General features: G+C 33.6%; 1 protein-coding gene and 1 pseudogene across 16 annotated transcripts; both read left to right on the top strand.

Moving 5' to 3' along the window:
• Window positions 1-2,103: 2,103 nt before the first annotated feature.
• On the top strand, window positions 2,104-5,179 carry LOC116133024. 16 transcript variants are annotated; one of them, XR_004128532.1, is made up of 7 exons: window positions 2,104-2,564; window positions 3,014-3,103; window positions 3,204-3,279; window positions 3,634-3,691; window positions 3,780-4,098; window positions 4,204-4,398; window positions 4,499-5,179. XR_004128532.1 is itself a non-coding variant. In XM_031418788.1 (6 exons), the coding sequence occupies exons 1-5, from the start codon at window positions 2,551-2,553 to the stop codon at window positions 4,233-4,235; spliced, it is 315 nt and encodes a 104-aa protein (XP_031274648.1). In that variant the 5' UTR covers window positions 2,104-2,550; the 3' UTR covers window positions 4,236-4,398; window positions 4,503-5,179. The 16 variants fall into 16 exon arrangements, 2 of the variants coding, with proteins under 2 accessions (XP_031274648.1, XP_031274578.1); XR_004128524.1 differs by having other exon boundaries at window positions 3,204-3,301; XR_004128550.1 differs by having other exon boundaries at window positions 3,204-3,691; window positions 3,780-3,863; window positions 3,985-4,098.
• Window positions 5,180-18,484: 13,305 nt separating this feature from the next.
• Window positions 18,485-20,989, top strand: LOC116132650 (annotated as a pseudogene).
• Window positions 20,990-23,517: the final 2,528 nt, after the last annotated feature.

The following is a 23,517-nucleotide window of genomic DNA, read 5'->3' as shown; positions in this document are numbered from 1 at the left end:
TAGCATTACGTTATAGATTATAGTATAATTACTTAATCAATTATAACATTTTTATAAACATTAGTAAAACTTAATTAAATGATTAAAAATTTAATTAAAAATATTTACATTAAAAATTTATAGTATGATTACTTAATAGTTAATTCACTATAACATACATTATAGTATGATTATGTAATTATTATAACATTACATAATTAAATATTACTTAATGATATGTCATATTTATAATAGTAATTACTAATTACTACATAAACATTAGCATAATACTTAATTAAATGAAAGAAATTTAATTAATTAAAACATTACCTATAAACTTTCATTATAAACATTAATTAAGCATTACATTAATTAAATAATTACTTAATTAAATTATAATATTATTATAACATTATATATTATGATCACTTATTTAGTTATAGCATTATATAGTTAAATGATTACATAATTACATAATTAGTTATGAATTTATAACATTCATTTAAAAATTAGTAATTTACTAATTTAATATATTATTACATTACTTAATTAACGATTAAAATTTAATTAATTATAAACCTACCTAATATTTAATATAATTACTTAATCAATTATAACATTCCATTATAAACATTAGTATATTAATCAATGATTTGAAATTTATTAATTAAATATAAAAATTATAGATTTATAGTATGATTACTTAATTCATTATACATACATTATACTATTATAGTATGATCATATAATTAATATACATTACATAATTAAATGATTACTAAGATATGAGTTAGAGATATTATGTTTAAACTTAGCAATACTAATTACATCATAAACATTGCATAATATTAATTAAATGATAAGAAAATTTAATTAATTATAACATTACTTATAAACATTAAAGCATTACATTATAGTTAAATAATTACTCAATTAAATTATAATTTTATATATATACATTTATATTATCACTACTAATTATAGCATTACATAGTTAAATGATTACATATTACATAATAGTATGAATTTATAACATTACATTATACATAGTGATTTACTAATTTACAGATTATTACATTACTTAATTAAACGATTAAAAATTTAATTAATTATAACATTACCTTATATATTAATATGATTATTAATCAATTATAATATTCCATTATAAACATTAGTATATTAATCAAATGATTTGAAATTTATTAATTATAATATTAAATTATAGATGATAGTATGATTACTTAATTCATATAACATTACATTATACTATTATAGTATGATCATATAATTAATATAACATTACATAATTAAATGATTACTTAATTGATTATGAGTTATGATATTATGTTTTAAACATAGTAATACTAATACTACATAAACATTAGCACAATACTTAAATGATAGAGTTTAATTAATATAACTATTATTAAAACATTTCATTATAAACATTAATTAAGCATTACATATAGTAAATAATACTCAATAAATTTAATATTATTATAACATTATATGATCACTTACTTAATTATAGCATTATATAGTTAAATGATACATAATACTTAATAGTATGAATTATAACATTACATTATAAACATTAGTTTACTATACTATTACATTACTTAATTAAACGATTAAAATTTAATTAATTATACACTTACTTATATATTGTAATATGATACTTAATCAATTAACATTCCATTATAAACATTAGTAGATTAATTAAATGATTTGAAATTTAATTAATTAAATATTAAATTATAGATTTATAGTATGATTACTTAATCATTATAACATTATTTATACTATTATAGTATGATCATTAATTAATATAACATACATAATAAATGATTTAATTGATTATGACATTATATTATAAACATTAGTAATTTACTAATTTAACACAAACTTAATCAAATTATTATAATTATTAAATAACATTATTAAAATTTATGGTTGATTATTTATTAATTATAACATTCTAGTATAAACAATATTACAATACTTAATTAAAATAAGATTCAAGTGTGTCTTAGAGATTATGGTATGAGTTACCTACTTTTTCAGCCATAACAGGATTAATAACACATATTGGACATCAAAAACCTAATTAAAACTTGATTAATTTCCATAAACAAAGACCATTCACAATCACAATCACATTCACATGCATCGTTTTTTCGCCCTTTGCTTCTCCGCATCTTAACTAAATCAGAGAGAGACTGAACAAAATAGAAAAAAATAAAAAATAAAAAAGAAGAAATTCGCTTAGATCTACGACGAAGAGCAATCATATCCATCTTTGACACTTAATCTCACAATCACAACGCTTGCTAGAAATGCAGAAGACGGCACAAGCATGGTTCATCGGAGGTCCGAGCACCGCAAACTCAAACGGCCACCGACAAAAGCCTTCGTCTCTGCTGGCTGATTGGAACTCTTTCGCCTCTTCTCGAGAATCCGATTCCTCCGCATTCGATCTGAAAGCTGCTCTGCACCACCACTGACAAAGTTAGCGGCACATGATATGTTTTGTATGTTTGAGAGATTTGAGTGGACTCCAACACCATTCCAATGGTACAGAAGGCGTAAGTTTGGCTTCAATCAATATGGAGTTACACCAATTATTTTTATTATGTTGTATGGATTTATGAATTAGGGTTGATGAATGGGCCTACATGATATGTTTTGTATAATCTGCTTTGCGTGGTGTGTACAGGTTGTAATGTAAGTACTGATTAATATTAAGGGAAAGTGAAATAGTTTATGCGGTTCATTTCTTTTGTAAGAACTCTATGTGGAGTTTAGAGATTCCTATGTGTTCTGCTACCTTTTTTTTTTTTTTTTTTTTTTTTTTTAATTGGGTGTTCAGCTAAACTTTGACACTACTTTTTTGAAAAATTTGTCATACAGGCCATTCTAGCTGAAGCTGAGAAACAACACTCTATTCAATTTTAATGTTAATTGTGGCAAGTTCAGATTTTTATTTTTTTATTTTTTATTTTTTTTTTAATTTCCGTTTTTGGTTTTGAATTAGAATGGCGGTGGGGCTGATGAAAGGCCTGAGGACTCTAGGAAATCCACTTATGAGGTGCATGATGAGGCTGAGCAAGAATCCAGCTCTTAGGTATTCTCTCACTCTATTCAATTTGTTTATTGAGTTATTGTGTATGTTTAATTGCTGTGATTGGTGATTAATGGATCTCATTTGATGTTAATTTTTGCAGATATATCTCAGAGTTGCTTTGGGATCAGGGTGTGTACAGTGGCGAAGGAATCATCAACTGAATAGCTGTTTAGAAGGTTTTATGCTTCTTTTTCACATGTTTGTTTCCCTACTCTGTCTCAATCATGGTTATTATGGTAGTTGATAATGATAAAAATGTATATTTTATTACTAAATGTTGATAAAAAGAAAAATTACAATAAAGCCTTCCTGTTACAACTATACTACATGTTAAACTGTGTGTATAGTCTGAATCTGGATATTCTTGAAACTGTCATTAATTAACCAGATTAAACATCAACATCTTCACCTACTTTACTCATTTCAGATGTACATTGCTTCTTAATTGAGGACATTAATATATACTAACAAAGATATATTTTATTATTTTAATAAAAAAATGTATGAGATTGACATAATGTTTGATACAGATAAAGTTTATGTTGCATTTCATGATGAATCCTGGGGAATTCCAGTTTATGATGACAAGTAAGTCAGTTGTAATATTTAATCCAGTGAATATATAAATTATGAAAAATCAGTGCCAACTTTTAAATGGAAAATTATCATCAAACAGTCAACTGTTCTAGCTACTTGCATTGTGTGGTATGTTGATGGATTACAACTAGATTGAAATCTTGAAAAGGAAAGAATTATTCAGGTACTACTTCTTTTGCACTACTCAAATGTAACTAAAATTTACATATTTTAAGATACCTTCATCATAAATCTAAACATTTGGTCGATAACGTAGAGAAGCTTTTGCGGGATTCGATCCTCAGGTTGTTGCCAAAATGGGGGAGAAAGAGATCTTAGAGATATCATCAGACAGAGCAATAATGTTGGCAGAGAGCAGAGTGAGGTGCATACTGGACAATGCCAAATGCATAATCAAAGTAATTTTGAATATCCAATTCCTTAGCATATATTTACTTTTTCTGCAATCTCTTTCAATTGCAGTGCTCAATAGTTGCTTACTTAACCTCATTGTCCAAATGCAGGTCCTTCAGTAGCTTTATGTGGGGTTATGTAAATTACAAACCAGTTATTAATAAATACAGATACCCAAGAAATGTTCCCTTAAGGACTCCAAAAGCTGAAGCCATAAGCAAGGATTTACTGAAGCATGGGTTCCAAGTTGTTGGACCGGTGATAGTTTACTCATTCATGCAGGCGGCAGGGCTGACAATTAATTGGTATTCTCTCACTCTATTCAATTTGTTTATTGGGTTATTGTGTATGTTTAATTGCCGTGACTGGTGATTAGTGGATCTCATTTGATGTCAATTTTTGCAGATAGATCTGAGAGTTGCTTTGGGATCAGGGTGTGTATGATGGCGAAGGAATCATCAACTGAATAGCTGTTTAGAAGGTTTTATTCTTCTTTTTCTTATGTTAGTTTCTGTTGCTTTATAAACATTTTTAAATAGTCAATTTTTGTTCCAACTTCCGTTGAGTCAAATATATTGATTATTTATTGCACGAGTTTGAGAGGTTGAGTGGCAACAATGGAAGTGATGCCGCCTTCAACAAATCCTTTAACACCTATTCTCTTCTCAGAAAATTAAAACCAAAGAAACGAAAGAGTTGGGTGATTACGAGGTGTGCGATGAAATGTGATCCTCAAGTTCTCTAAGTTTGTTACTAATTTTGATCCTGACGTTATTGCTATACAGATCAGTCATTTTTTATCATTCTCTCTGTTGATGTACTTTTATTTGATTAATGCGTTCTGTGTTTGAAGTGTGATTGTGTAATGGGACATGCGTATTTGAGGTTTGGGTCATTTGGTGTTACGAGATTCTCATATTTGATTATTTCTAGAGTTGTAGCTTCTGATTTTGTTGTTGTATTTGAAGCTGAGACTTGAATTGTAAACGATTTGTTTGTGTTGTTTTATTTGTTTCTTTTCTGCACACTTAAAGCACATTGATTGGGTTACGAATGTGTTTCATCGAATTGCATTAATGGGTACTTGGCATCTGAAAGATTTAATTCCTTTACAAAGTGAATTAAACCTAAGTGGAATGAGTTGGTTTGTTGATTTTAGTGTTCATTCTTCATCATTGCAAAACAACCAACCATGAAACAAAATAAAGAACACTTAAGGGTTTTACATGGTTCGGCAGCATGCCTCATCCACGGGACCTTGTCCAGATGAAGCCAATCAATTATGGTAAACATTTATAGTTCAATCACAAAGCTAAAATTAAGCATCAGTTGCAAGAACACTCGGTTTTATAACGTTTCAAACTCCACCTTTTAGTCGAACTTCGAACTACCATAACAAGCTCCACGTTCACAAGACCACCTAGTCAACTTTGAGCTCTTCTCAAGATACATCAATGAAGATGCATTTCAGCTCTAAAAGCTTGAAATTCCATCAAGCAACAACAATGAAAGCCCACATTCTAGACATAAACAAATTAACAAAGTTTATCAAATGTATTTGTAAGCCTATCTAAGGCATATGAAACCTGATTCAAACAAAAGAAACCTAATATCAGAGGAATAATTAGGCTTAAGAAGACTTGCATTGGAGGAGACAAATATATAGAAAACTTGGGCTTCAATGCAAGGGGACAGGTGGCAAGGAATAACTTTATTGAACTCACCTTTATAAAGTTTATTCTAAAATCAAAATGACACCTATCAAAGAGAATAAAACTTTCCAGCACATTGAATATGAATTTGATAAGTGTTATGGACCACACAAATAGTGTTGGAAAAGTAACCCGCCCAGCCCCGCTTGTGGCAGGTTACTGATTTTGGCGGGTTGGTCCTAACCCACTTGCCAACAAAGGCAGGTCGGGTTAGGCTCGCCATTTTTTGGGGATTGGCTGGCCCAGCCCAGCTTGCCACGGGCGGGCCGGGTCGGGTTAACCCCCTTTTTTATTTTATTTTTGATTTTTGATTTTATTTTGTTTTGTTTAGTTAACTTGTCAAATTAATAATTAACAATTTATAAATGAATAAATATAATTGTTTTCAGTTAACTTCTTTTCAAATACCAATAATTCAATTCAATTAAATTAATTTTTTTTTTTTTTTTTGTTAACATTTCAAATATTGATTCAATTTTAATACCTTAAAATTGTAATATAAAAAAATTAAATTTATTCATTTATCAAAAAATAAAATAAGAAATTACAATAATTATTGCCTCGTTAAAAACCTCACCAAGAAAAACCCAATAGGACAAAAACTTGGTAAGGAAAAAAGAGTGTAATAATTGACAATTAATTTACAAGTTACAATTTACAAGACAACCAATTTTGGGGTTGATTAGGACCTCCCTCATCCGTATCATCTATATTACAAAATTGAAATAATTTTATTAAAGTATCGTCGAAAACCTCGTCTTGATCTTGATGACGTGACCGTTCCCAATCTCGAAGACATGTGAGGACTTCAATCATTTTTTGTGAAAGTTTAGTCCTCCTTTCATTTAAAATTCTTCCACTTGTACTAAATGTTTGTTCGGATGAGACGGTTAAGATAGGAACAGCAAAAACATCCAAGACAAGTCTTGATAATACTGGAAAAATACATTTTCTGGTTTTCCAATATTCTAAGACATCAAAGTTGGCTCTTTTTTGTGGATATGTTGGTAATATTTCGGGAGTTCCCAAATATTGTTGAAGCTCATTACTCTGTGATTGCATGGCGGACAGTATATTCGTTGTTGCCGTTAATGCTTCTGAAGAGGAGGTTGTGCCTATGCTTCGGTTTCGGGTCCTCTTCGACCTATTAAATGCACTCCAGGTGTAGAAGTCTTCATTTGTTTCTTCTGATGCAACTTCCCTGTGTATTTCGTGTCTTTGCGGGTTCCCATACCTATTTTCATATTGGAAATATACCTCTACAAGACATTTTTTTACCTCTCCTATTTGATTGGCAAATGCTATGTTTTGTAAAATTTTAGTTAATTTCTCTAAACCATTTTCTAAACCTTCNGGAGCGAGGAGAGGAATTGTGAGAGTTGGTCTTGAGTCAAACAGAACCCATAACGACAATGCTTTTAATATTGTGTTTTAGTTAGCAATTTATTTAATGCTTTTAATTTCCTGCAAGTAATTAGTTTCCTTAATTTTAATCAATCATTTTGCCAATTTCTCTTTCGTTAACTCAAATATACATTAGGTCGTTAGTCTTGCTCTCTGTGGATTCAACCCTGCTTACCGCTAACTACGGTACTTAGGTTTAATTTTTTGACCGTGACGAACCGGTCTAACAGACTTCCTGGAATTCCACCAAGTTTAATTTAATTTTCCTGGTTAATTTTCTGGAGCTTTCACCAGAATGGTTCTTAAACAGCGTGACAGCTTACATTCATCTTTTTTAAACTAGTGTTTATAACAATAATTTCCCTAAAATATAATCAATTAACAAAAATCCCCTTATAGTAATAACAAAACCTGTCGTTAAGATTTTGGTGTTAAAATCCAATGGTCAACTAACAGCTTACTAACGACAAGAAGAAAGGGTTTACTTATAAAAAATTGGGGACTAAAAATCACTACTGATAGAATATTCTACATTAATTCAATGCTCAACAATGAAACTGTAGCCCACAAACAATCAAATAGCAGTCGAAAAACATGAAACAATAGCCCAGTAAAATATAGAAAAAAGATACGGTAAAAATGGATATCAAATTCATGTATCAATAAACGTGACATTTATGAATTTTTCTTTTAAAAAAACGAATGATGTCCCGTCTGTTTGGTGTATAAATTCGATATATATTTTCGATAACTGTAATATTGTTCTAAAATATGTCTAGAGCAGTGCTTACAAAAAGAGAAGGGATTTTTAGACCCTATAATTTATTTATTAACCTACAAGTAAAGCGAGGAATTTTAATAAAGATATTAAACAAAATAAAAGAGTTGAATCTCCCACTTACAGAAAACTTCTACCACCTCTCTCTTGGCTCCAGAATCTCAACATCTTTTTCAAAACTATCAACCAATATTTTAACTAGTATTTTCAGGGCTATCAGATCTTGGATACAGAATTTTATTGAAACTTTATCAATTTAATTAAAACATTTAAATGAACAAGCAAATTATATATGGAAGCACAAGGCCTAGAACAATTCTTGACTGAACTGAATTCTCTAAAATTTTTATTCAAGTTATTTAGGTTGATCAATTCTTCACCACAGTAGCCCAAAAATAGTGGTTACAACAGAGCCCAGAAACAACATTAAACGTAGGCAAATTGTTCGATACTTAGCTATATGTGATTGGTGATGATTTGAATTCTTGACATTTGGCTAGATGTTATTGGTGATGATGTAGCGTAGATCAATGACTTGGATTTGATGATATATATATTTTTTCATATAATTGATGTTTGATGTTGTTTGTTATTAATGATAATATTAATAACTTTATTGATTAATATCTGTTTCACATTGACAACAAATATTGTCATTTACATATCAATATATCCCTTTACATCCACATGGTGGATGTCCCTTCACATTCACATCAACCCAAACTTTCACATTCACATTCATTCACAATTTCACATTAAATGTCTATCAACTACGTTTTTTGGCTTCTACAAAATTCACCTTAATGTAATTCACATTCATTCACAATTTCACATTAAATGTCTATCGACTACTTTTTTGGCTTCTGCAAAATTCACCTTAATGTAATTAGTTATTGATGTCTTTTTAGTATTTGTTGATGCGTGATTTTGGCACCAAATAAATACATGTGAGAAATACTGAGCTGACTCAGAAGACATACGTGTATAGGAGATTGAAATGAGTAAAAGATGGAGAACAACGTTTAAAGTGGTTCGGATGTTTAAGTAAGCGAATCCTACATCCATTGGTATTATATTAATATATGAGATCAGGTCGCGTTCAGCGAGCTGATTTACAAGTGATTACAAGAGAGAGAGAGAGAGAGAGAGAGAGAGAGTATATGTGCTATTCCAGAGGAAAATGCTGAGCTGACTCAGAAGACACACGTGTATGGGGGATTGAAATGAGTAAAACATGGAGAACAATGTTTAAAGTGGTTCGGATGCTTAAGTAAACAAATCCTATGTCCACTGGTATTATATTAATATACGAGATCAAGTCGCGTTCAGCGAGCTGATTTACAAGTGATTATAAGAGAGGGAGAGAGAGAGAGAGAGAGATAGTGAGAAGAGAGATAGAGGAGGATGAGAAGAGTATGTGCTATCTAAAGAGAAATTAGCTAATCCTATAAACGGGAGAACCCTATTTATAGTGGGATGAGTTAAGATAATGATTATAAATCTGGAGAGAAGAGGAGAGAGAGAGAGATGTGCTATTCTAAAGAGAAATTAGCCAATCCTATAAACGGGGAGAAACCCTCTATTTATAGTGGGATGAGTTAAGAGAGAGAGAGAGGAGAGAGTATGTGCTATTCTAAAGAAAATTAGCTAATTCTATAAACGAGAGAAACCATCTATTTATAGTGGGATGAGTTAAGATATATGATTACTAAATCTGGTGAGTGGGTCAAATTGCCGTGCAAATCCTTCCTTGTGTCTCGTTGTTCCCTTACTCAGTGACTTACTTACGTGTGCAGGGATGGATACGTGGACCTATCTCTAGCCTTTCATCAATTTGTGCACACCCACTGTCTGATAGGACATGCCGCTTCAGTCAACACATGACGTGGTTTGTGTCGGGATGACTGCAGGACCACTTAGCTGACAAGGCTCTACGTAGCCCTACTTTTTCAGCCATAACGGATTAATAACACATATTGGACATCAAAAACCTAATTAAACTTGATTAATTTCCTAACAAAGACCATTCACTCACAATCACATTCACATGCTCGTTTTTTCGCCCTTTGCTTCTCCGCATCTTAACTAAATCAGAGAGAGACTGAACAAAATAGAAAAAAATAAAAATAAAAAGAAGAAATTCGCTTAGATCTACGACAAAGATGCCGACGACGAAGAGCATCTATCCATCTTTGACACTTAATCTCACAACAATAACACTACAGACACCGAATTTTTGCACCGAATTTTTGTACCGGCCGCGCGGAACGCTTTCTCCCTTTCTTTATAATTTTTTCTAGTGAACGGCCGTCCATCAAATTTGGACGGCCGTCACTCACATGCCGCCCGTCCATCAATATGGTGCATCCGTATACGAGGACGGCCGTCCATATAATATGATGCCCGTCCATATTAAAATAAATAAAAAGTTGTAAAGTTTAGGGACGGCCGTCCATCCATTTTGGACGGGCGTCCCAAATATGGACCTATTAAAATAAATAAAAAAATTTGTAAAAGCTTGGACGGCCGTCCATCCATTATGGACACTGTCCTTAATTTTGGACGGGCGTCCCAAATAATGACGCCCGTCCTTCGCCCAAATATGAAAAAAAAAATTTCCATAGGACGCCTCCACCAATTTGTGATGGCCGCCCTTATTTTGGACAGGCGTCCGTATTTTTGGACACCCGTCCAAAATTAATTCTTAAAAAAAATATTTTTTAAACACTGGACGTTGTCCTAACTTTGTAGGCCGTCCAACTCGTATGGACGCTCGTCCATAATGTTATTAAATTTTTTTTAAAAAAAAAAATTCTCGCGTTTTAGGTTAAAACATTTGGGGGAAGTTTCAAATTTTTAACACAGCAGCCATTGCCATCTTCTTCGCCTTCCATCTGTGTCTTCTTCGTCTTCGCGTTTTTTCTTCTGGACTCTCGCGCTTCTTCTCTCCTGGTAATTAAACACTTTCCTTTTTCAAGTTTTTTTTTTTTTTGAAATGTTTTTTTTTTTTGGTTGGATGAATGTGTTGAATGGAGTTGAGTTGATGAGATAAATCCAGTCAATTTGGTGGGATTGTTTTGTGTGATTATGAATAGAAGTGTTCTGCCATTGATAAAGATAAATGGAGTTTATTCACAAAAAGTTTGTGTAACTACCGTGAAAGAAAATTGGTTTTAGGCTATGTATAAATTGATTTTAGGCACAATTTAGACACTTTGATCGAAAAAACAAGGATAAGAATACCACGATATGGAACAAGCCTAGACCTTCCAGTATCCGGCTTCAATGTTGTGTTGTTCTCATTTGCTTTCTATGAAAAATAATCAAGATAATGTACATTGGTGAGAATGGATTAATTTGTCAGGTCAACCTAATGGATTAATTGAGTATGGTGTTTTGGGTTTTGTTTTAAGTTGTACAGAGAATGTTTGCTTGATTATTGTGGATATATATATGTAGTTCTGGTGATTTTTGAGCTACATTGGTGAGAGGATTTTGCTTTTGTGAGTTGTTGATGGGTGAATGAAGCTGTCTTTTGTTGGTTGTATTGATATTCATAATCTTGATTGTTGATAGAATGTTTTATGCGTTATGTTTATCACGGGTTATGAAATGCCACAAACAGCATCACACAAAGGGGAATTGCAAGTTGGTAGGATCTTTATAAAAAAAACTTCTGGAAAAAAAAAAAAAAAAACTTACCTTTTGTGTTCAATAGCAGCTGAATCTATGTCAAACTGCTCTCATTTGATGCCAAGAAGATTAACTACTATCGTCAGCTTTTGTTTCGCTTTTTTGCTTTTTGATTAGTCCATCCATTAAATTCATGTAGGTCGATTTGTTATAGGGATACCCTTTTGTTTTGTTTCCTAAAAAATGCGCATTGCATCCCTGAATTTCCCTGACTACACAGCTCATTGATCTACAGAAACTGATGACTAGTTAAATTGATGACTAGTTGAACCTGCATGTTAGCTTCAATTTAAGCTATGTGTTTGACATCTCTTAAGGTACTATTCAAATTAACAAAAAAAATCAGCAGCACAATATTGTAAAATGTAGAATATACTGTATTAATCCTTATCTATTTGCACACAGTAACTGTCGGAGCTAATAAAAAGGGATAATTCAGAAGCAAACTGTGTTGTGATTGTTTGAATATTTAAGATTCATCCCAGTTGTATGTTTTTCACATATCATGTTCAGAGAACCAAGAAAACATATTTTTTAGAATGTTGTACATAATTTTCGACTATTCATCAATCCAGAGATCAACAATACTTTTCATTTCCAGTAGTAAGCTTTCTGGCATTCATCCACATGGATTTTATTTGAACAACAGTTTAATTTGGCTATGTGTCTTTGGCAGATTATGATGACGATTTTTAATGATACAGGTTTTAGAAGAAAGCAGAAAATGATGGGGCAAAAAATACAACCGTTCCTCAAGGCACATCCTCATCTCACTTCAATTTCGAGATTGGCGACATAAAAAACAATACGAGGACATGTCGAAAAGAGATTGCCTTGGAAGAAGTTTGGATTTAGGACTCTAACAAGTTTGGTTTAGGTGATGAAATCAATGGTTGGATTAATCATTTGAAATGGGACCGTTTAGTCAGTATGAATATGATGGATATAGGCTTTGATATATGAGTTTTTTGGTAGTTTGGATTGTAGAGACAGACAGTGATGAGTTTCAGCGTATACAATGTTCTTTAAATTAAAATCAGAACTTTGTAGTGACACCCAAGATTAGCAACCTGGATAGGATTGATTGTGAAGGTTTGGAAAACGTACCTAGAAACTGGGATTCCAGCAAGCTTGGTTGATGTTTCCGGAATAGGGACTTACCATCCACATAGGTGTAAATCTACAAAGTTACAGAATCCTGCTATGGAGTATTTCATAGATAATTGACTTTCACTTTAATGGTAGAAAGAGACAAATGAAATGTGACGGTTAAGGATTTATTGTTCATGGAGCAGCAGTAGCAGGGAGGCAAGTTAATTCAGCAAAGTTATTGATTAAGAAGTTGGGAAGATCCTGCAGAGAAAGGAGAAATATATTGGGATGCTGGTTACGTTAATATGTGGAGAAGTTGAATATTGAGATCACCCTGATGATGCAAAAAATAAGATTACGTTTTCTACAATAATGTGCGGGGGATGTGACATTGATAGAATGGGTTTGATTAAAAAGAATGTGGTAGGACAATGGTATCTATTAGGGATGAAATCGAGGGAGATGCAACGGTTCAAGAAGGTGTCAGTATTCAAGAAGGGGTTACGAAGGACAAGTTTTGTGCGCAAAAGAAGAAGAATAGGTACTGAACCTGGACCATCTGAGAATGTAGAAGATATGGGTTCTCATACTTTACAGGAAATAGAAAGCAGATTTGAGCGGATGGAAAGTTTCAAGAAGAGCATTTTTCACGAACTGAGAGGCAAAATGCAGAACTGCAAAGTGATTTCAACACTTTTGCATCAAGAATTGAAGAACAGTTGACATCATTGGAGACCGCATGACAAAGATTTTCAACATGATGAAAACTTCTCAATAGCCTCCTTACCCTGTCAACCTCCACCCCCTGCACCATGATGAAGATTTTTCCCTTTTGTTTATAAATATTGATTTGAGCGATGTTATAATAAAGATTGTAGTTTGTTTATAAATAAAGCTGTCTTTTGTTTATAATAGATTTGTCTTTTGTTTATAACACTGTCTACAACTCTTTTCATGTATATGTATATGTAATACTAGACTACCAAAACATAAAAATTCAAATCTAAAAGAAATGCTATCCAAAATGCCATATACTTAACGTCATTATCATGAATTCACTATCCTACACAATCAATGAAAATACAAAAAATACAATTGTTAAGCATACAACTCAACTGCATTCGGTAGAAATTAAACAAAGCATGAAAATTTATACCAAATACAATTCTATATGCTTCAACTTGGCAAAAATATCAAACATCTCCCAACGAGACATGTTCATCATTTACAAATCTCCTGTCCAGTATAGAAACTACTTTGTCCTGCGAGATTTGGAACCGGACCAGTGGACATCTGTCATTGTTTAACAACCACAATTTAGCACACAGATATGAAAACTTAAGCAATTACAGTTATACAAGTATATAACACATACTTGTGTAGTACAACATCATTTGACAACACTTGAGTTTCCGCTCGGCCACGGAAGACATGAAAGAAACTGTTCCTATTGTCGCTGTTACCGATGATCCTTTTCCTAAAAAGTATCATAACACATTAATATCAAGTCATATTCTAAACTTCAAATTAGTAAATAATGTTTCAAAAAAATTACTGAAATAATGTATAATCATACCAATCTTTGCTTTTGAATTTTTTCTTTTAACCCTACGTACAATTTCTTCAATCTCGACTGCTTTTTCTACATGGAGGACGACCTTTGCTACGAGCTGCCTGTGGACAAATGATTAGGGTATTCCCCTCTTTAGGGGATGTCCCCATCTTGACTAGTCAAACCGTTCTAGAAGAGATGTTCACTGTTGTACCAACCCCTCCCTCACTTTCCTTTTGCTCCAACTGTTTCCTCATGTCAATCATAAACTCCGTCATCATATTATATCTTCCTCATTTGTTGATGCCAGATCCGCTACTGTCAGCATTAATTAGACAACTTATCAAAACGTTGTCCTTCAATGTTGTGCTCCACCTATTATAACTGACCTTAATTTTCTATGACATCTATTCACATTCTTCCTCCAACGCCGTAAAATGTACTTTTTCCGGAACGTGTGAAACCCTTTTAGAATCACACAATAATGGCATGTCTGCATAAATCCCCTACTGACTCAACAAATGACAAGTACAACGAATATCACACGAACTTTCATCAAAGATAACTACTGAGGAACACAGTGACTATTATCTCCAAACCAAACTCTTCCCAAACTTGAAACTCCTCGCATGAATCACATTTTTTCAGAAAAGTTAACTCACAATAATCTTCCCGGCAATCTCATCTTGAAGCCTTTAAACTTTGCAGTTGTGTATGCACTTTGAAATTGTTTCTCAATGGGGTAATTAGTTATGCATGGTATCCAAGATTTAAAGATCTAAAATCAGCCTCCCTTTCTTTTTCCACTTTAGCTCGCAATGCATTATCATATTGTTCCACAAATTGTTTCAAAGTGGTTTTGGAATTGACACCCATCAAAAAATGCATGCATACTTTCACTACGTTGGTAGTAGACATACCTGCCCAGAAAGTATCTTTAAGAAATGCAAGCACCCTCGTACTCTTCTTGTACAATCCACATAACCATGCATTATCGTGAAGGTTGTGCACATCAACAAATTGGTTCCACCACTCTTCGAACTCTCTCACGCGTAAAGGAATCATAAACAACATTTTGCAACTTAACTTGATAGTTCATATTCTCTTATACCCCCTTAACTTTTCAAGCAGTTTCTTCATTATATGCCACAACACCACCTATGTCTTGTACCAGGGAAAACAATCTCATTGCATTTTGCATGGCCTTATCTTGATCAGTGATTATTCCTAGGAGTGACATCCATGCATTCAGCCAAGAACGAAATAGCCATACAAATGTCTCAGTGTCCTCATGAGAAATTAACCCACAACCTAACAACGTTGAATGTCCATGATGATCAACCCCCACAAAACGCAAATGGCATGTCATACTTGTTCGTCAGATACGTTGTGTCGAAGGTGATAACATCACCGAATTCTTTAATGCACCCCTACATCTACATCAACCCATAACTATTCTGTAATCGACTCTCTTCATCTACATCAATCAGTACAGAAATTTGAATTCTCCTTTTGCATTTCCTAAAATCTCAGTACTGGGAAGCATCTCCAACTCCAAGTCGTAACTTTCTCACTTTTCAATGTGTTCCTACAGTCTTTTTCAGAAACTCAATTCTCTACACCTCCTGCCTCAACTGAACATGACTGAAAATCTTACATGGTCTAATCCCAGCCACATCATTAACTTCAAGTCGCCTTTTCACATAGGTTGTATCGTTCGGTTAACCTTAAAATATCTTCTTTTGTCGACTTTAAGATCATGGTTGTTCAAGTACAACTGATTTAATTTCCCATTTGCATTCACCATTCAAAGCTGCACTAATCCGACTCTTACAATCTGTTTTGGCAACAGGTTGTTTTTTCAAGGTTATTTCTGGACTACATCTCTCCTTTCTAGAACAGAACATGCCACTGTCACATATCTCATCTCTCTATCTTCGCCTTTCTTTGACGTACGTCATTGCTTCAAATCCTTTTTGTTACCATACCGTTTGTAATCTTCACCACTATCACTGAATCAAACTCATTCCAATATGAGGCTCTACTTCTTCCTCTGCACATCCCATATCTTCTAATCATCACGTTCATTTCCTGATTTAATAGTTTTATAATACATAAATTAGAATGTACTAATACACACATCAAAATAAATAAACAATACGATACAATAAATTTACCTCAATATCTTGAAATGAGCAAACTGGGCTCTTCCATATTCTAAGGCAAACTTGCCTCTCCATATTCTTAATCGTATTCATAACAATCAGCAACAAATTTTCTGTATCAGTGTTTTTCTATGTAACATATATTCAATCCAAAATATAATACAAAACTAAATAAATGGATAAGTTATATAAAATGTTCACGGTAAAAAACTAAATAAATGTATAAATTATATAAAATCGTTATTAACCTGCACAAATCCTCTAATCTCCCTTTGAACAATCTCTGTAATCTCCCTTTCCTGTATCTCTCTTTCGACTGTAAAATTGGCTATGGTTTGATGAGGAAGTTTGATGAAATGAACAGATGATAGCTTTCGTTATTCACACGGTACCTGGAAAATGAGGAGAAAACGTTTTTGCAGGAAAAATGGCTGAGGAATGTAGACGCTGAGACAAGGAACAGACGACAACGTGAAGCAAAGGGACGACGAATTTTGGCGTTGGTTTTCTTTCGCTTTAGCTCTTGTAATTGGAGAAGCGTATTGGGAAGCTAATTAAACAAAAAACAATTATATACTAAACGCGAAATTTGTTTTTAATACATTGGCGAGCGTCCATAAGTAAGTACCCCGTCCACAATTAATGGACGGCCGCCACAAGTTAGGGACGACCATCCAGTGTTTAAAAATATTTTTTTAAGAATTAATTTTGGACGGGCTCTAAAATTACGGACGCCCGTCCAAAATTAAGGGACGGCCGTCCACATTGGTGGACAGGCATCCCCATGGAAATTTTTTTTTTTTCATATTTGGTGAAGGACGGCGTCCATTTTTGGGGACGCCTGTCCAAAATTAATGGACGGCCGTCCTAATGGATGACGGCCGTCCCTAGCTTTTACAAATTTTTTATTTTATTAATAGGGACGGGTGTCCATATTATATGGACAGCCGTCCCTCGCATATGACGCTCGTCCATATTTGTGGACGCTCGTCCATATTTGTGGACGCCGTCCAAAATGGATGGACGGCCGTCCATAATGATGGACGGCCGTCCCTACTTTACAAACTTTTTATTTTATTTTAATATGGACGCTTCCAATTATATGGACGGCCGTCCCTCGCATATGGACGCCCGTCCTATGCGATGGACGGGCGTCCATGTAGTGAACGCCGTCCAATTTGATAGACGGCCGTTCACTAGAAAAAAAATTATAAAGAAATGGAAGAACGCGTTCCACGTCGGCCGGTACAAAAATTCGGTGCAAAAATTTCGGTTCGGATGTTTAAGTACGAATCCTACGTCCATTGGTATTATATTAATATTAGATCAGGTCGTGTTCAGCGAGCTGATTTACAGTGTTACAAGAGAGAGAGAGAGAGAGTATATGTGCTATTCCAGAGGAAAATGCTGAGCTGACTCAGAAGACACACGTGTATGGGGGATTGAAATAGTAAAGATAGAGAACAATGTTTAAAGTGGTTCGGATGCTTAAGTAAACGAATCCTACGTCCACTGGTATTATTAATATACGAGATCAAGTCCGTTCGCGAGCTGATTTACAAGTGATTACAAGAGAGAGAGAGAGAGAGAGAGAGAGAGAGAGAGAGAGTATGTGCTATTCTAAAGAGAAATTAGCATCCTATAAACGGAGAGAAAACCCTCTTTTATAGTGGGATGAGTTAAGATAATGATTACTAAATCTCAGAGAGAGAGAGAGAGAGAGAGAGAGAAGAGAGGTATGTGCTATTCTAAAGAGAAATTAGCTAATTCTATAAACGGGAGAAAACCCTCTATTTATAGTGGGATGAGTTAAGATAAAATTACTAAATCTGTGAGTGGGTCAAATTACCATGCAAATCCTTCCTTGGTTCCTGTTGTTCACTTACTCGATTGACTTACTTAACGTGTGCAGGTATGGATACGTGCCGTCTCCCGCCTTCATCAATCTGGCGCACACCCACTGTACTGATAGGAACATGCCGCTCATGTCAACACATGACGTGGTTGCGTCTGGATGACTACAGGACCACTTACGCTGACAGGGCTCTATGTAAGTCCTACTTTTTCAGCCATAACCAGGATTAATAACACATATTGACATCAAAAACCTTTAAAACTTGATTAATTTCCATAACAAAGACCATTCACAATCACAATCACATTCACATGCATCGTTTTTTTCGCCCTTGCTTCTCCGCATCTTAACTAAATCAGAGAGAGACTGAACAAATAGAAAAAAATAAAAAATAAAAGAAGAAATTCGCTTAGATCTACGACGAAGAGCAATCATATCCATCTTTGACACTTAATCTCACAATCACAACGCTTCTAGAAATGCAGAAGACGCACAAGCATGGTTCATCGGAGGTCCGCACCGCAACTCAAACGGCCACCGACAAAAGCCTTCGTCTCTGCTGGCTGATTGGAACTCTTTCGCTCTTTCTCGAGAATCCGATTCCTCCGCATTCGATCTGAAAGCTGCTCTGCACCACCACTGACAAAGTTAGCGGCACAGATATGTTTGTATTTGTTGAGAGATTTGAGTGGACTCCAACACCATTCCAATGGTACAGAAGCGTAAGTTTGGCTTCAATCAATATGGAGTTACTCTAATTATTTTTATATGTGTATGGATTTATGAATTAGGGTTGATGATGGGCCTACATGATATGTTTTGTATAATCTGCTTTGCGTGGTGTGTACAGGTTGTAATGTAAGTACTGATTAATATTAAGGAAAGTGAAATAGTTTATGCGGTTTTTCTTTGTAAGAACTCTATGTGGAGTTTAGAGATTCCTATGTGTTCTGCTACCTTTTTTTTTTTTTTTTTTTTTTTTTTTTTTAATTGGGTGTTCAGCTAAACTTTGACACTACTTTTTTGAAAAATTTGTCATACAGGCCATTCTACTGAAGCTGAGAAACACACTCTATTCAATTTTAATGTTAATTGTGGCAAGTTCGATTTTTATTTTTTTATTTTATTTTTTTTTAATTTCCGTTTTTGGTTTTGAATTAGAATGGCGGTGGGGCTGATGAAAAGCCTGAAGACCCTGGGAAATCCACTTATGAGGTGCATGATGAGGCTGGAGCAAGAACCAGCTCTGGTATTCTCTCACTCTATTCAATTTGTTTATTGAGTTATTGTGTATGTTTAATTGCTGTTTGGTGATTAATGGATCTCATTTGATGTTATTTTGCAGATATATCTCAGAGTTGCTTTGGATCAGGGTGTGTACAGTGGCGAAGGAATCATCAACTGAATAGCTGTTTAGAAGGTTTTATGCTTCTTTTTCACATGTTTTTTTCCCTACCTGTCTCAATCATGGTTATTATGGTAGTTGATAATGATAAAAATGTATATTTTATTACTAAATGTTGATAAAAAGAAAAATTCAATAAACCTTCCTGTTACAACTATACTACATGTTAAACTGTGTGTATAGTCTGAATCTGGATATTCTTGAAACGTCATTAATTAACCAGATTAAACATCAACATCTTCACCTACTTTACTCATTTCAGATGTACATTGCTTCTTAATTGAGGACATTAATAATACTAACAAAGATATATTTTATTATTTTAATAAAAAAAATGTATGAGATTGACATAATGTTTGATACAGATAAAGTTTAGTTGCATTTCATGATGAATCCTGGGGATTCCGTTTATGATGACAAGTAAGTCAGTTGTAATATTAAATCCAGTGAATATATAATTATGAAAAATCAGTGCCAACTTTTAAATGGAAAATTATCATCAAACAGTCAACTGTTCTAGCTACTTGCATTGTGTGGTATGTTGATGGATTACAACTAGATTGAAATCTTGAAAAGGAAGAATTATTCAGGTACTACTTCTTTTGCACTACTCAAATGAACTAAAATTTACATATTTAAGATACCTTCATCTAAATCTAAACATTTGGTCTAACGTAGAGAAGCTTTTGCGGGATTCGATCCTCAGGTTGTTGCCAAAATGGGAGAAAGAGATCTTAGAGATATCATCAGACAGAGCATAATGTTGGCAGAGAGCGAGTGAGGTGCATACTGGACAATGCCAAATGCATAATCAAAGTAATTTTGAATATCCAATTCCTTAGCATATATTTACTTTTTCTGCAATCTCTTCAATTGCAGTGCTCAATAGTTGCTTACTTAACCTCATTGTCCAAATGCAGTCCTTCAGTAGCTTTATGTGGGTTATGTAAATTACAAACCAGTTATTAATAAATACAGATACCCAAGAAATGTTCCCTAAGGACTCCAAAAGCTGAAGCCATAAGCAAGGATTTACTGAAGCATGGGTTCCAAGTTGTTGGACCGGTGATAGTTTACTCATTCATGCAGGCGGCAGGGCTGACAATTAATTGGTATTCTCTCACTCTATTCAATTTGTTTATTGGGTTATTGTGTATGTTTATTGCCGTGACTGGTGATTAGTGGATCTCATTTGATGTCAATTTTTGCAGATAGATCTGAGAGTTGCTTTGGGATCAGGTGGGTATGATGGCGAAGGAACATCAACTGAATAGCTGTTTAGAAGGTTTTATTCTTCTTTTTCGTATGTTAGTTTCTGTTGCTTTATAAACATTTCTAAATAGTCAATTTTTGTTCCAACTTCCGTTGAGTCAAATATATTGATTATTTATTGCACGAGTTTGAGAGGTTGAGTGCAACAATGGAGCAATGCCGCCTTCAACAATCCTTTAACACCTATCTCTTCTCAGAAAATTAAAACCAAAGAAACGAAAGAGTTGGGTGATTACGAGGTGTGCGATGAAATGTGATCCTCAAGTTCTCTAAGTTTGTTACTAATTTTCCTGACGTTATTGCTATACAGATCAGTCATTTTTTATCATTCTCTCTGTTGATGTACTTTTATTTGATATGCGTTCTGTGTTTGAAGTGTGATTGTGTAATGGGCCATGCGTTATTTAGGTTTGGGTCATTTGGTGTTACGAGATTCTCAATTTGATTATTTCTGGAGATGTACTTCTGATTTTGTTGTTGTATTTGAAGCTGAGACTTGAATTGAAACGATTTGTTTGTGTTTTTTTATTTTTCTTTTCTGCACACTTAAGCACATTGATTGGGTTACGAATGTGTTTTCATCGAATTGCATAATGGGTACTTGGCATCTGAAAGATTTAATTCCTTTACAAAGTGAATTAAACCTAAGTGGAATGAGTTGGTTTGTTGATTTAGTGTCATTCTTCATCATTGCAAAACAACCAACCATGAAACAAAATAAAGAACACTTAAGGGTTTTACATGGTTCGGCAGCATGCCTCATCCACGGGACCTTGTCCAGATGAAGCCATCAATATGGTAAACATTTTATTTCAATCACAAAGCTAAAATTAAAGCATCGTTGCAAAACACTCGGTTTTATAACGTTTCAAACTCCACCTTTAGTCGAACTTCGAACTACCATAACAAGCTCCACGTTCACAGACCACCTAGTCAACTTTGAGCTCTTCTCAAGATACATCAATGAAGATGCATTTCAGCTCTAAAAGCTTGAAACCCATCAAGCAACAACAATGAAACCACATTCTAGACTAAACAAATTAACAAAGTTTATCAAATGATTTTGTAAGCCTATCTAAGCATATGAACCTGATTCAACAAAAGAACCTAATATCAGAGAATAATTAGGCTTAAGAAGACTGCATTGGAGGAGACAAATATATAGAAAACTTGGGCTTCAATGCAAGGGGACAGGTGGCAAGGAATAACTTTATTGAACTCACCTTTTAAAGTTTATTCTAAAATCAAAATGACACCTATCAAAGAGAATAAAACTTTCCAGCACATTGATATGAATTTGATAAGTGTTTGGACCACACACAATAGTGTTGGAAAAGTACCCGCCCCCCCGCTTGTGGCAGGTTACTGATTTTGGCGGGTTGTCCTAACCCTGCTGCCACAAGGCAGGTCGGGTTAGGCTCGCCATTTTTTGGGGATTGGCTGGCCCAGCCCAGCTTGCCACGGGCGGGCCGGGTCGGTTAACCCCCTTTTTTATTTATTTTTGATTTTGATTTTATTTTGTTTGTTTAGTTAACTTGTCAATTAATAATTAACAATTATAAATGAATAATATAATTGTTTTCAGTTAACTTCTTTTCAAATACCATAATTCAATTCAATTAAATTAATTTTTTTTTTTTTTTTGTTAACATTTCAAATATTGATTCAATTTTAATACCTTAAAATTGTAATATAAAAAAATTAAATTTATCATTTATCAAAAAATAAAATAAGAAATTACAATAATTATTGCCTCGTTAAAACCTCACCAAGAAAAACCCAATAGGACAAAAACTTGGTAAGGAAAAAAAGTGTATAATTGACAATTAATTTACAAGTTCAATTTACAAGACAACCAATTTTGGGGTTGATTAGGACCTCCCTCATCCGTATCATCTATATACAAAATTGAAATAATTTTTATTAAAGTATCGTCGAAAACCTCGTCTTGATCTTGATGACGTGACCGTTCCCAATCTCGAAGACATGTGAGGACTTCAATCATTTTTTGTGAAAGTTTAGTCCTCCTTTCATTTAAAATTCTTCCACTTGTACTAATGTTTGTTCGTGAGACGGTTAAGATAGGAACAGCAAAAACATCCAAACAAGTCTTGATAATACTGGAAAAATACATTTTCTGGTTTTCCAATATTCTAAGACATCAAAGTTGGCTCTTTTTTGTGGATATGTTGTGTAATATTTCGGAGTTCCCAATATTGTTGAAGCTCATTACTCTGTGATTGCATGGCGGACAGTATATTCGTTGTTGCCGTTAATGCTTCTGAAGAGAGGTTGTGCCTATGCTCGGTTTCGGTCCTCTTCGACCTATTAAATGCACTCCAGGTGTAGAAGTCTTCATTGTTTCTTCTGATGCACTCCCTGTGTATTTCGTGTCTTTGGCGGTTCCCATACCTATTTTCATATTGGAAATATACCTCTACAAGACATTTTTTACCTCTCCTATTTGATTGGCAAATGCTATTGTTTGTAAAATTT

This window comes from Pistacia vera, unplaced genomic scaffold, assembly GCF_008641045.1.
Source record: "Pistacia vera cultivar Batoury unplaced genomic scaffold, PisVer_v2 Contig1000, whole genome shotgun sequence".
NCBI classification, from domain to species: domain Eukaryota; kingdom Viridiplantae; phylum Streptophyta; class Magnoliopsida; order Sapindales; family Anacardiaceae; genus Pistacia; species Pistacia vera.
This window is presented reverse-complemented; position numbering and strand designations above follow the sequence as displayed.

What these genes read in the sequence shown, in the direction of transcription:
- LOC116133024 (XM_031418788.1), top strand. An exon ending in ACTGAATAGCTGTTTAGAAG is followed by an intron (nt 3,280 to 3,984) that starts GTTTTATGCTTC and finishes TTCGATCCTCAG; the next exon opens with GTTGTTGCCAAAATGGGGGA. An exon ending in ATGCCAAATGCATAATCAAA is followed by an intron (nt 4,099 to 4,203) that starts GTAATTTTGAAT and finishes GTCCAAATGCAG; the next exon opens with GTCCTTCAGTAGCTTTATGT.